Source organism: Glandiceps talaboti, chromosome 4, assembly GCF_964340395.1.
Source record: "Glandiceps talaboti chromosome 4, keGlaTala1.1, whole genome shotgun sequence".
NCBI classification, from domain to species: Eukaryota; Metazoa; Hemichordata; class Enteropneusta; family Spengelidae; genus Glandiceps; species Glandiceps talaboti.
This window is the reverse complement of record NC_135552.1, coordinates 13584309-13599881: the sequence shown is the minus strand read 5'-3', so window position 1 is coordinate 13599881 and position 15573 is coordinate 13584309. Positions and strand designations below refer to the sequence as shown.

General features: G+C 35.6%; 1 protein-coding gene across 1 annotated transcript; it reads right to left on the bottom strand.

Moving 5' to 3' along the window:
- Positions 1-5906: 5906 nt before the first annotated feature.
- LOC144434547 (protein HTATIP2-like) lies at positions 5907-15272 on the bottom strand. Its single transcript, XM_078123013.1, has 6 exons — positions 15134-15272; positions 13532-13721; positions 12675-12782; positions 8122-8259; positions 7305-7366; positions 5907-6782 (listed from the first exon to the last, which is right to left on the bottom strand). The coding sequence occupies exons 1-6, from the start codon at positions 15250-15252 to the stop codon at positions 6566-6568; spliced, it is 834 nt and encodes a 277-aa protein (XP_077979139.1). The 5' UTR covers positions 15253-15272; the 3' UTR covers positions 5907-6565.
- Positions 15273-15573: the final 301 nt, after the last annotated feature.

The following is a 15573-nucleotide window of genomic DNA, read 5'->3' as shown; positions in this document are numbered from 1 at the left end:
GTACCAAGTTTGATTAAAACCACCTTTGTAACAGGTTTGATTGAAATCTCCTTTGTACCAAGTTTGATTAAAACCACCTTTGTAACAGGTTTGATTAAAATCTCCTTTGTACCAAGTTTGATTAAAACCACCTTTGTACCAGGTTTGATTGAAATCTCCTTTGTACCAAGTTTGATTAAAACCACCTGGAACTTGGCTATGGAAGAACTGTTGATGAACAGGTGCACATTTGTAGATCCTGTTACGCCAATCCTACTTTTTCTGTTGTGCCCACTTGGGTAAAAAAAAATGTCCATACTTCACAAAATCAGCTAAGCAACAGCAAGAAAAATGCTGCCACCAATGTATCATACAGTCTAGGGAGGGTAGTGATATTTTTCAATTTGTCCAGTACAGGGGTCTTTCTAATCATTAGAGTACATGTGTGTATGTTTGTATACTATGTATGAATTAAAAAAACCTTGTAATGTATATGTATGAATTTTTACACTAGTTGATATTTTTAGGTATAATGTTGTAGTCTTGTTTGATAGACGTGTGGTGCTTGCAGTCTGACATAAAACCTATCCTTTACTTGTACTCACATACTCAGGAGTCGTCAGAGACTTTGTTCTCTGTTTTGAGAACCGAGACAGGTCGTGCTTTGAATAGCTGCAGACATGTGACATGTCACCCAGTTGTTTTTCTTGCTTTTACGAATATTGTCTCAAAAAGTGAGAAAATTTTCTCCAAAGTGTGTTTTATTGTTCTCTGAGAGCGAAGTGTCATTATTTACCATGTAGCTTTTTTGTAGCTATAGAAATATATATATATATATGTATGTATTCTTACCATCGATTTCATTATGTATGTTTCCATTGTTTTAACTAGTTCATCTCTTGTGTGTTGTCCTCTCTATTGCCTTCGTAGGTCAGCTGTTTCAGTTATTTATAAGTAGATTTTTCTGATGATTTTTTTTTTTTGGATGATATTTCATGCTGGCTATTGTTGCCTAAGAACTTCGTTCGTACTCAGAGTAATAATTCTATTTGAGACTTGTATTTTTCAACATTTGAAATAAAGTATATCTTGAAAGTGAAGAATAATATGTAGCGGTATGTCTATTTTAGCTTAGTCTAGTTCCTATATGACACGTTACGATTACTACAATCATCTCCACTCATGTATAGGGAAAGTCATTAATGTAGCACATAAATCTGTGCTACCCCTGCTGGGTGAAGGGTAAACGACACGTCAGTAGTAATCCATCACAAATTGGTAGGCAGTCGCAATTGGTTTGTTCCTTTGACAATTGCTCACCGAACTCCACCTCTCCAGTATGAAACTGAAATCACGTGGGGACGTGATAACATCATCACATTTATATGAACACAGTTGGGGGGGGGGGGGGGGGGGGGTTAGCACAGAGTTTTGTGCTAGAATGATGACTTTCCCTATACTAGACTAGACTAGAGTAGATGATGATAGTAATATGATCGTCGTATAGGAACTAGACTAATTTTAGCTGGAGTGAACTGAGGTTTGTAGTAATGTGGGCCTGGTGAAATGTCAGTCCGTGTTTGTGTGTGTGTGTGTCTTTCCATAAGCTAGACAGCGAATGTTTACAAAAGGGATAAAAGTGTGGTAGAGCAATTAACACATGATGTGTACTCTAAACTTTCGGAATTAAAATTACACAACATTTATAGTTATCATCGTTATAGAACATAAAAGCGGTAAAAAATGTGGGGCTTGAATGTCCCAATTTTGTTGACAATAAAGATATTGTATGTACTGTATAATCCCACTGATAAAAAGGTGATCATCTCAGTTGTGTATTCTTGAAAGGTAATGTTTTGAAGAAAACTCCCCCATTGAGACATGTTTGCCACTAGAGGGCGCTGTTCAACAAAGAAGCAAGTCCTCCATTCATGTCCTCTGTGCTATTTGTAATTTGTTTACATGCAAGATTTACAATGCTGTGAAAATTATAACATGCTCATAAGGATAGACAACTTTATTTAAAAAGTCAATGTTGTGTACGATAGTCTCGTCCTGACAGCACTCTTTATCACCCAGGAAAGACATACCAATAGATTTAATTGGGTTAAAAGTACCACTTGTTCAGCAAGAAACTGGATGTGTAATTCTCAATTTATAACAGCACCAATATCTAATTCAATCAAAGTAAGTTAATTCTATGAAATGCTGATAACTTTTTTTACATTTTGTTACATTTCCTTTCATTGATTCATCCTCCAATAATAATAATAATGTTGATTTTAATGTAGCGCTTTACAATTAGTACCCCTGGCACAGATCTATAGCAACACAACAGCCCATTACTTCCTCAACTCCCTGGGGAGCATACAATCCATTGCAGCCTCTATAAGCACATAGAATTAAGTCCTACATTTGTACCAGGTCCTAAATTATAGAGCAGAGTTGACTGAGGCACAATTGTGGTTCAAATCTTGCCCAAGGACTTTAGCCATTCAGAAACAAACGACAGCGACGAGGTTCAAACCTGCAACCTGCAGATACAAAGCCGGTCACTCTAACCATTCGCCCTCATGACTTCCAAATACATTTACACCATTCCAACTTTCCCCATTACAGAAAACCAGTAAAAATCCCTTTATTAGCTATTAGGGTGTTTATTATTATTTAAAACCTTTACATGTCAAGTTCTCAACAGATTGGAATTTCCCTAATATATGGATACAGCTTCACAATAGACTGATTTCCATAACTTGCCAACATTTACAAGGATTCACAAAGGAATTTCTTTTGCTAAGTGGCACAAGCCGATTTCATAACTTTTTTTCTAAAATGAGAATACTTACATAAACCCTCAATTAAACTATTCCAGTATAGTACTAACATTGATGCATGCCTTTTATGATATTACAATTGTCTTCAAGCATTGTTAGAACAGTTGATTGTATAGTAGGGATGCCCTAGACATTTTTTGATACGTATTGCATTTCAATACTGAAGTCTTGTGTTTTATATATATATACACATTTATAATTATCCATTATTTTTGCTTTTGTTGTTTCTGTATGTTGTTTTTGACTCTAGATAATGTATTTTTTACATTATTTCATGTCAAATAAAATATACTTTACTATACTATGATAAATTACATCATTGGATCACGTATATATTATTATATAATATCTTAATACAAAGGTTGAGTTTCAAATGCAATCAATAGTGAAATGTTCTTCAGTACATTGAATACTGCGAACACCTTTAAATATAGGACGACAAATTTAAAACATGCCCTAAAACAGTACAGACTCAGCTTGTGCCCCTTTAATGTTATCCTACTACATAAAAGTCTGAATATTTTAAGACAGGACCTCTATTATGGTTTCGGTTTATGCTGTGATAGTGATAGCCAAAACCTGTATAAGAGAAAGTTGCCTTGACTCTTCAGAATGGACATGCAGTGGTCACAGTGTTGTTACTTCTCTATTTGTGAGATAGTTCTCACTAAGATGAAAAAAAAAGTGTGTACAATTTGATACAGTACAATTCACATGCACTTTTTTATTTTCACATTTATAAATTACATCTCATTCTATAAACTTACAAACAGTGATTACAATCTATACAAACTTCTTTCAAAAAATACATTTCTATTTCTCATCTAGTTCTCATCCTTGAACTGATGAACTAACAGACATATTTGATAATTTTGAATAAAGACAGGAATGTTTACTTTTTAGAGATATTTTGTCAAAACTCTCTCTAAATGTACCACAAATTATCATCTTCAAAGTCATTACTTTTATTGCATTCATACCTCAATATTTTTCCCAAAATGAAATTCCATAGAAAATATTTTTCCACCCGAATGAAATTCCATACAACTTCTACTTAAATTTAATAGCTCTGTGAAAATGTTGTATGTTTTTACCAAAAGAAGCCCACTTTAAACCGAGATACAGCAATTAGGATCACAACTGTTTCTCTCAAGTTCATTTCAAGTGTCTCTTCTGAGACATGTGACAATAGCCCATTGTAGTACACCCCTGAAGACGCTGACAAGACGTCAGCAAAAATTTAAAATTTGCTTCGAAGAAATTTTTTGACTCTGTGAGTAGAAATTTTCATTACTAATATTTAATCGGTCTGTGAAGAAAATATGTTATCTGGACCAAAGTCAGGCCAAATTAAAGACTTGTGTGTTTCTGATAACCCAGTTTAAGCTGCTGACCCTAAACATATTTTTAGAACATTCAAAACAAAAAAGTTAAGAAATTCTTTGTCTACTTGAATCTTCATGTATGTCTGTTCTCTTTCTCCAGTCATGGCTGTACACAGGTGGTGTATTCTGACTGACATTTTGTTTGTTTTGGGGTCGCAGCAATATTTTCCAAAAATAAAAATGATTAAAAGGTAAAGGTAAAGATGAAATAAATTTAAATACAATCCCAACCTACCTACCCTATTTTTTGAAGCCATGTTATCAGAAAACCCCAAATTATTATTTTTTTCGCCTAATCTACTGCACAATGTAGATATGTGTATGACTATATTACTAACTAGCATTTTACAATTACCGGGTACATGTACATCAACTTTCCACAGCAGCCTTATCTATTCTGTAGATATAGGTATTCTGTGTACCTAAAACAGATCTAAAGCAAAACATATATATTGCAAAGACTTAAGAACACAGGGCACAATTTTCCGCTAAAATTTGACCATAGGAAGAATTTCACTTATTTACATGAAAAGAAAATAGCAAAATTATTAAAATTTGATAAAAATGCAATAATTTGTGTCTGTATGTTCGGTGGGGATATTATGGTACTGCAAGATGTTGTAACCTATATACATCACCATAGCAACAACAGCTTTGGATAGATACGTACTTAGATGGCTACAAATTTGAACAAAGGATGTATTTCACTTATTTACATGCAAAGAAAATAGCAAACTTATTAGAATTAAATAAAAAACGCAATAATTTGTCTGTCGGTGGGAACATTGTGGCACTGCAAGTTGTTTTAAATTGTATATGTATCACCATAGCAACAACATCTATTTTGGATGGATATATACTCAGATGAATTTAGTTGATTTGTGGTGTTCAAAACACCCGAGATAAATTTTTGTTGTTGACCGGACGGCAAATAAGGAAGACATATCATTTTATATATAAAGATGACGCAGTCTGTTAACTATGGTCCTATCTTTGGCAAAATTCAGCATACAAATTATACTTGTAACTAAAGCTGTGATTTTTCTTTTTTTGAATTTATTGGTAACCAATTAATTACATCATGCCATTTTCATATCATATATGATATTCTGGGGAGTAATCCAGCAGTTGCTAGACAAGATTCAATGTGAGAGTAGTTAAATATAAAAAAAGACCATGATTTTTACAGACTGTGCCCCTTTAACTAAAATATGTATAATTAGAGAGTGGATGCATCGATATTAAAATATGCTAAAATATGCATAATTAGCAGCATTTTACAGAGTGGATGCATCGGTATTAAAATATGCTAAAATATGCATAATTAGCAGCATTTTACAGAGTGGATGCATAGATATTAAATATGCTAAAATATGCATAATTAGCAGCATTTTACAGAGTGGATGCATAGACATTAAAATATGCTAAAATATGCATAATTAGCAGCATTTTACAGAGTGGATGCATCGGTATTAAAATATGCTAAAATATGCATACTTAGCAGCATTTTACAGAGTGGATGCATAGATATTAAAATATGCTAAAATATACATAATTAGCAGCATTTTACAGAGTGGATGCATAGATATTAAAATATGCTAAAATATACATAATTAGCAGCATTTTACAGAATGGATGCATAGATATTAAAATATGCTAAAATATACATAATTAGCAGCATTTTACAGAATGGATGCATAGATATTAAAATATGCTAAAATATGCATATTTAGCAGCATTTTACAGAGTGGATGCATATACATTGTGGTCACCTTTGACTCCTAGCCTCTGATTGGACTAAGAATGCCTTGAAGTTGGAGTGAACAAACTGGTACCATCTTGAAAACTTGGGACATCCACTAGAGATCTCTTGAAACCTTCCAGAATTTGTCCTGAACTTATCCTGACTCTGTGCAGTGATGGGAATTCTCCTAAGCCCTCCTCCCTCACCCTCCACAACTCCAATCTGACCAAGAATACTTCAGATTTTACATAATTCTACAGAAACATGCATGGTTGTTCTACCTCAGTCAGGTTGGACTCAGAGGACCAAAGGTAAACAACTACTTGTCAAAGTGAACAAGACTAAGGTTTGACTCAGGAGGGTTTAAGTACAACACCAACTGGTAAATGTGAACAAGACTAGAGTTGGACTAAGAAGGTCCTAAGTTACAACAACTGTGTGTGAATAAAGCTATTGACAATTACCAACCATTGTAGCTGTGACTAAACAAGTAAATTTGGGTTTCTGTATTTTCCAAAATAATAATAATTTAATTTGACATGTAATATATAATATATGACTAAATTTATATCGTGGGGTGTTTTTTTTTTAGCAATCTGCACCTGAAAGAGAGTCCAGTCTGTCTACTTCTTAGCATTACCAGCCAACTGATGAATTGCTTTGTTTTCAAATATCTCAACAGGCCTATCACTCGTTGCAACACAGTTGTTTATCATACCCTTGGCAACAACTGATGTTGGTATGGTGATTGCAGTTGGAGCAAGATACGCTACAGGTGCCAATACTTTCCGCAGTACCCATTCAGCAGGACGACTCTCTTTTCGATCACACATTAACAACCTGTAGGAGAAATGAAATCAGTTTTTGAGAAGTTCTCATATGTTATCCATATCATTTTGCCACACAACCTCGGTCCCAGAATCCATGTCCAGGCTTTAAAGATTATATCAACATAGTTGCAGTTTGTTAATAGTTGAGCTGTCATTGTTGTAAGGTGTATAATAAATACATAAACAGTCTGGGACTATGTGCAATTCAAGAAACTTATAATCGGTATTTCTCATTTTACTGGAAAGTTTTTGGCCACCAAGCTGATATAGAGATGGTACTGATCTAATATCACAATTTGAAATTTGTAAGGAATCAACAGCATTTGCTTTCAAGACAATGAGAACAAAAGTTGTGGATCATGTGTATAGTATAGTGACGTTTAATGCCAGGTTTAAGTTATGACAGTAGAAAATATGCTTTATGACGTACAATACTACAGGTACACCACCACCACACACCCCCCCCCCCATGAAAGAAAGTAACAGCACAACAACAACATGATGCCCCAGGGGCTAAGCATAATACACTTACGCTGGTCTGTAAATGGACAGTCTATCAAATGTCATTTCACCGAGTTCTGCCTCAACCAAACCCTACGAAAACAAGTCATATAAATATATATCTATAACATATTTGGGTAACATGATATGACAGAAGCCCATGATGCATGAGTGCAAACATGTATTTGCAAAAGTGCTTGCCGTGTCCTCTGCGGCATAACATTCACAAGCCTAGCTAGTTAGTGAAAGTGTAGCAGAAAACACTGCAAGAACGAGTGCAAATACCCAAGTACCCACACTGTCACTCACGCGGCATGGGGTTCTGTTATTTTTACATATATATCCGAAACAACAAATTTTTGTAAAAATGACACTATGTGATAACGCACTTTTGGGTAGAATGAATGATCGCGACCTCATTTGCTCCTCACTTGCATGCAGGTAGGCAATGTTTTCGTGCACCCAATAACCTGATTAATCGTAGTGAGTATTGACTACAACCATAACAATGTTATTCAAATGAAGTCATTACGTAAATGTACATGCAAAGCAGAGATGAATACAGGAGTTACATGTAGTTATGTACTATGCCATCTAGTGGCAATGTTCAGAAACTCACACAGAGTTGTGGATAAAATATCGTACAGTGGTTCTTTCATAGTAAGATGGAGAATAAAAGACAGTATGTGATGAAATTCTCAGCGAGACAAACTTAAACTAAAAAATCAACAAAAAAAATATACGTCTGCAGATTTTACCCCCTGTGATAATCATTAAATTTGGCAACTGAGTAGCATGATAATTTCATTACCCTGTTCAACATCAGGAAAACTAAAAGTAACACAAACCTTGGTTTTAGGATATAGCAGAGAACTCTTCTTATTGGCACCTTGACTTGAAACTAGATGGAAATGTTTACATCCACCTTTCTTAGCAAGTTCACCTGTCTTCAGAACATAGTCATGGTCAACCCTCTTGAAACCTTCCTACAATAGTACAAAATGTGTTAACAGAGATCATTCATACTGAAATAAGTTGTTGAATACTGTCTGTAAAGTATACACCAATGAAATAGTAATTACTAGTATCAACAAAAGGATTGCAATAATCACTGAATGTATTATCTCCCTAATACAATCTACACCCATTTGATAATTAAAATATGTGTATTGATAATACTATTAATAGGATAACCATACTATTGAAAACAAGGGCGCCCTCTACAGTTCACTGATGATCTAAATAATTATTTGGTTTCAGAGTTGTTGTGACTTTTACTTTAAGCTATTGGCATGTCATTTTATCGGGACATGGTGTTGATTTTACTTGATGTAAAATTTAGGGTACATGACGTTGATTTTTATGTAAAATTTGATCCTCAATACTATAGGAACACCCCAAATAGAACAATTGATGGTGATTGTTATGTCAGAAAAAGTGGATGGTAGCTTTGCCTTGGTTATGTGGATGTAATCATCCTGTACTCATAGGGAAAAAGACAAATAATCAATTTTGTTCTCATAATTTTACGGATTTCTAATACTATTTTCTGTATCTTTCAAATGAAGTTTTAAATACTGTTTCCTCTCACTGTTTTGTTTTCTTTCTATTTCCTACCTGATATCACTGTCTTATTGGAGTTTATCAGGTTTGCATTAATTTAATTTATTAGTAGCTTGCTAGAACAAACCATAGACCCTCTACCAACAAACTCACTATTTGCCCAAATTAAGCATTATGCCGTGAGTGTAAACATCCACATTAGTGGGATCAGTGGATGTTTACACTCACAGCATAATGCATAGAAGGCATGTTCATATTGCTTTTTTCGTGGGTTTTTTTCTCCGGCGTAAATAGGTGAGAACGATTAGTAAACAGAGGGGATCAGCTGTATGTGTTCACACACACAATGTGACACCATTATCCGCCGGCGTAAACGATAAGTTCAACGATAAGTGCATAGTGCGATCATTGTAAACAACATGAGTTGTAGAGACTGCCTTGTGTTTTTTATTGCTGTTTATTGCTGTGTACGTTCATGCGTTCGAGAAATAAGCGAAGATGTCTTCTCAGATCTCATGCATGTTAACAATTTCACTCGTCGTCGCGTCGTGATGCCCAGTTTAACTTTTATTTCGACAAGCCACGCAACACGCTCGACGTTGACATGTCGACCAACGTGAATTCATGTGTTTTCTATTCGTACAAATTCTGAATTCAGTCACACCAGTTGTTACCTCTTTCGCTGTTGTGGACCATGGGTGTATTACTATTAGCGAGGGACATGTTGTATGGTTTTTCTCTACTCCCGTTTGCCCCTGACATTAAACGTCTCTTCTCAAATAATGGTAGTTTGTCGACATAGTACAGCCATGGTTCTACTTCCATGGTACAGCAAATAGCCTACACGGCGGAGAACCACCGCCGGTTTCAGTATGAGTAAACGGCAAATAACTAATTTCTTTTCTCCGGCTAGTAAGCCAGGTAGGAGTGATGGAAATGGTGAACAACCCGCTAATGAAAAAAATAATATCGCAACGAGACCGCAGGCAAATTCTGCCTTCCGAAATACTTTCCACGCAAGGCCTTTCGTTGTTATGGCGGCAAATTTGCACTTCCGTATGTGATCTGTGCACTGTGTGCATGTCTGTAGTACTGTACATGTAACAATATCAGTATTTATCAAATCTCGTATCGTCTTTACTTTAATTTATTTGAACTGAACAATCTTCAGAGGAATAAGTGTGGCGTAGACATTCACTGGTAAAAAAGTCAAAAATGATTCACGCAATAGTCAACTTCCAAACACTTACGGCACTCAGTGGTGAAATGACCCAATATATGTTATCAATTTCACATCGCACATCAGTCGTCTGCTATGAAATATTTCAGTAAACCAAACGAAAAAAAAATCCTACCGAACACTAATTGTACGTAATTACGTGATGTTGAGAACTAGCTGCATTTATTTGCAGATTAATTACGTGACACCATCTGACTTGCACATGTAAAACGGGACGGGTTCCCCCAGTCACCCCATTACTTTTCCGAGTACATTCACATTCAGTCTCAGTAAAAAAACTTCAAGATGGAAATATCGTAAAATTAAAACCCGAGGACAAGTACCTAAAACGTAGACATCAATAGCAACTTTTACACAAACCATATATTCACAGATACATGTACCTCCAATGCTCACAGCGTTTGAACTTATATGGCTGTGATGCTCATATGTCGGCCAAAATGTACCGTTAAAACTTATAATCGGGAGTTAATACAAAGGAAATCCACAAAATCTGAAGAGAATATTTACGCAAATTACTGTGCTATCTCGGCAACAACTTCTTTGATAGCAGTTTCCGTAAATACGGTGGCGAAGACATCGTGTGCTAAACATAAGGTATCTTTTCAGATCGTAACGAAAACGTATCTCACACGTGTTAAATTTTGGGCAATATGTGGTGGTTGAATAGCAAATTAACGAGTCTTGTTCTCCTAATAATATTTCGCGTAAGTTTGGCTCTGCAATTCGACAGGAAAACCTAAAAGTAGCAACATTTTGAAACGGCGTTTTCACTGTGACCTCGGCCATTTGCGTTACCGTTGGAGAAATTGTAGCGATTGCTTCCAGTCAAACATCGGAACGGAAAAAGGTACAAAAACAGAGGAAAGAACCCCAAAATCACAGTACACGCTACAGTTATTGCAGTTAGTATAAGACATAGTTTGAGTGAACCACATAAATGTTACATGGGAGGATGATTCATTGAAGGGATGATGTGGTGTGGTACATCAATAATAATAACAATATTTATGATTCGTTGCCGACTTCAATGTTTTTTTTAATACATTGGTGGTTCTGAATAAAGATTAGCAAGCTTACCAAAGTGTGATAGTAAAGATGAGTATATAAATACAAACGTGTTTATGCCAACTTATAACCAGTACATGAAATGGTTTCTTCCGGACAAAGTTTTATGACTTCACCCATGGTGCTACACACCACTATCCTAATAAACAAGAAAGGCCTAAGTACGCGGCGACATCAGTTTACAATACATGTATGAACATGTGGCTCGGTAATTGTCGATCGAACTCTCAATATTGCGCACTAATTAGCTGGCAACATGGTAATTTGCTGACCGGGGAAATTAGTGCGATGACTGCAATACACCGATTGAGGGCGCTTACACCGGCGTAAAGCGTTCACACCTACAACTGAGTACAAGTTAATCCTTTCCTCCGGAGGATCTCCGGAGCTGAATCAACCAAAACCTCCGCAGTAAAATAATCCACAGATTCTCCGGAGTCGACCATTCACACACGCAAATTACCTCCGGAGTTAATTTAAGTCACTGATTCTCCGGAGGATAGGTCCTAGTGTGAACGGAGTATAATTTGGGCAAATAGTGAGTTTGTTCTAGCAAGCTACTAATTAATGCAAAGCTGATAAACTCAGATAAGACAGTGATATCAGGTAGGAAATAGAAAGAAAAAAACAGTACTAGTATTTAAAACTTTATTTGAAATATACAGAAAAAAATATCAGAAATCCGGAAAATCGTGAGAACAAAATTGATTATTTGTCCTTTTCCCTATGCTGTAATAAAGATAGTGTAAACACTGAATGAGGTTGAATATACAGCCACTTGGGGAAAACTTGCTATTAGTATTACTACAGATACTACCCTACTGTGAGTGTTATCATATAAGTCTCTGTCGCTAGATTATATCTACATGTTGCAACAATTGTTTCAGTTTGTGTCTGTGTTAGCAACTTGATAACTGACTTGTCGCCATTGTAACAACATGTACAGCTACTCACAGTCCCTCTATCACTAGAGGGACGTGAGTAACATGTACAGCTATATGTACTCACAGTTCCTCTATCACTAGAGGGACGTGAGTAACATGTACAGCTATATGTACTCACAGTTCCTTTATCACTAGAGGGACGTGAGTAACATGTACAGCTATATGTACTCACAGTTCCTCTATCACTAGAGGGACGTGAGTAACATGTACAGCTATATGTACTCACAGTTCCTCTATCACTAGAGGGACGTGAGTAACATGTACAGCTATATGTACTCACAGTTCCTCTATCACTAGAGGGACGTGAGTAACATGTACAGCTATATGTACTCACAGTTTCTCTATCACTAGAGGGACGTGAGTAACATGTACAGCTACTCACAGTCCCTCTATCACTAGAGGGACGTGAGCTACTCTAGAATTCAACAAGTGTTTTACCTACACCAAATCTAGCATTCACAAACTGTTTCCTGAGTTCATTTTCATTTATATGTTCTGTTCATTACAACACACACATATTTCACCTACATGTACTTGTTGGTTTGTATATTACATAGTAATTCACATATTCTAGATTTTCACTTACGACACCAGCTTTTCCTCTTGTTGTTCCAAGACAGCAAAATCCAACATTTATTCCTTGAAAGACATCTTCACTCTCTTCAAGTTTCTCAAAATCAACAACTTTTTGTTCCTATGATGCAAAAAAAGGACATATGTAAAAAGAAGTCACAGCCATGTTAATCATAGGCTGATGCACACTTCTTATGTTATGAGTTATGAGTTATGAGTAATAACAATGACAACAAATATTTCAGTCTGTTAAAAAAAGTTATGAATATAGGGCTTTACCAGTTCATATCTTATATTTAGTGCCTGTATTTCAACCGCAACTGACAATTGTAAACAAAGGTAAGCACTTTTCATCACATGTATAGCAATGCAAGTCATCAATTAAGAATGGTGATATTTCTAATATGTAATAAGGTTCAGTGACAGGGTGCATGCACAGCATGGATGTAACATAGTGATTACTTTTGTTTACTCCATTTAGAAATCCCCTTCTTGGTATACAACAACAACATTTTACACAACTGTTTACATTTTGTCAAGTTTAAGTGAGTTAAAAACAAGGACTTGGTCTACTTGGTTTCACATTTCTTTGCATACAGGAAAACATAGTTTAGAGTTTCTTTTATTGACTAAAAATCCAAACTAAAGACTCATTTTGGACTCGTATTACCATTTTTAATTATCTCAAGTACAATAATTACAGTAAAATGAGGTCTCGGCTTCATTGACTTGAGATGATTTTGTCTTGCATGAAAATATAAAACATTGTCATTTCATGCATCTACAACCTCTAGTATTAGACTATCTTAGTCACCTGGTAACTGAGTGTCTATCTCAAATACTAAATTTTGACAATGAGTAACAACTTACCAGAGCTTTAAGTTTTTCATCTTCATATTCCACATTCCTTCGTCCAATCAGCACAACCCTACTAAAGATATCACTTTTTGCCAACTCTTTGACTACTTCCTGGCCAACCTCACCAGTATAACCAATCACAAATGCCGACATATTGCCTTCACGAAATTGTTCTTTATTTGCTTCTGCGCTCTCAGCCATCCTAGGAAAAAACAACCCAATATACTCTTTATAGTTACCAACTATTGCACAATATGTAGAGTTCATATTATATGGCATCTTACATTATTTCAATTGGGTAGGTTCATATTATATGGCATGTTACATTATTTCACTGGGGTAGGTTCATATTATATGGCATGTTACATTATTTCAATGGGGTAGGTTCATATTATATGGCATGTTACATTATTTCACTGGGGTAGGTACATGCCAAGGTTAAAGTTTTAATTCTGTCTCACAAAATCCCTAATGAACCTGTTCGAACAAACAATATGAACTTGATGTTCGGGTTGTTCTACGTCACAGCAGCACACATTTATATAATTGGTTCTGTGGGGCTCAAAATATGAGTTAAAAATTGTTCGTAACCGCTATTATTTTGTCTTGAGTTTTCATGAATTACACTTGCTTCTAAAGGTATTATTATATTATTCTCCAATATTTTGACAGAGAGAGAGAGAGAGAGAGAGAGAGAGAGAGAGAGAGAGAGAGAGAGAGAGAGAGAGAGAGAGAGAGAGAGAGAGAGAGAGAGAGAGAGAGAGAGAGCGAGAGAGAGAGAGATTAACACATACACAAACATATTCTCATGGCAGCTACCCCTCTCATAACTAAATATAGGGTTAACAACTTATTGCAGTGAAGTCACAATTTTTTTTTTTGTAACTGTACTTGGTAAACTACCAGTTTGATTCAAATCATGAGCGAAATATTTCGTGGGCCCACCCCCTTTCAAATCATCAGAACTTTTGTGACCCCCCCCCCTTCATACCCCCATTTGTTTTCATGACCCCCCATTTTCTCCTCAGTCCCCCCCCCCCATCACCATAAATTCTGCTTGTTCCCTTAGGATGACTTTTAGATTTTTAAAATACACATCATTAACATAAAATTTATAAATCATTTATTCATTAACACAACATTAATAAGGCAAAGGTCATATTGTTAAGATTTGTGATGTCATTGTCCATACATTATCACAGAACTAAATACTGTCAGTGTGCCCTAAATTTTTGTGCATAGGGCATTGTTCATATTTTGGCTATGTTTTGGTAGGCAGATCACAGTTCCTTTGTTGGGGAACAAACAATGTTAAACTACAGTGTACTTTAAATAAACACAACTCACAAAAAACTTATGTAATAATGTAGGTATGTAAATTACTATTGATTTGAAATAAATTTGATCTTACTAGTATATATTATGATACTCAGAATTTACAATCAAAAGAAATGGTACCAATTTCACGAGGATATCCTTCGGCGCAAAATTGTATCACCAGCTCGTACATAAAGTTCAAAGGCAAAATAAACATTCACACTACATTTCTTACTTTTCTGTGGTGTACAGTATGTACCAACCATTTTGATGATGATCGTCTCCAAAAACGCTTACCTGATGTTCCAATCTGCGTTTTCTACAGCAAAATTGTCTAATTGTTTTACAAACTGTATGATAATAGCTATCGACACGACAATAAACAGTGAAAAGAATCTACCCCAAGACCACGACATCTACCTGTACGTACTGCCCACTTATTTCTGACGTCGAAGTTTAGCCTGACCCCTGGCTTGAGGTCATGGAAGGTCACATAAATCACTTTACGGCTTTCATGATCAATTTCCCAGTTTGTGCTTTTAAACTTCAGTATCCTTGAAAATAGCTTTAAATATTCGTATATTTAAACTACTTTTGGGAAAATAAAAACCTCGAAATCAGCGCAAAGTCAATAAGAATTTAGCTGTGGACGATTTGGGAAATGCCATACCGTTTTACGGCAGTAATTGAGCATGCGCTGTGAAAACGCGCCAATCTTTGTTGAGTGAATCCCATTT

Coding starts and splice junctions, on each gene's coding strand:
- LOC144434547 (XM_078123013.1), bottom strand. CDS start 15,252: ATGTCGTGGTCTTGGGGTAGATTCTTTTCACTGTTTATTGTCGTGTCG. Junction 12,783..13,531: donor ATGAAAAACTTAAAGCTCTG/GTAAGTTGTTAC, acceptor TTTGCATCATAG/GAACAAAAAGTTGTTGATTT. Junction 7,367..8,121: donor TGCTATATCCTAAAACCAAG/GTTTGTGTTACT, acceptor TTGTTTTCGTAG/GGTTTGGTTGAGGCAGAACT.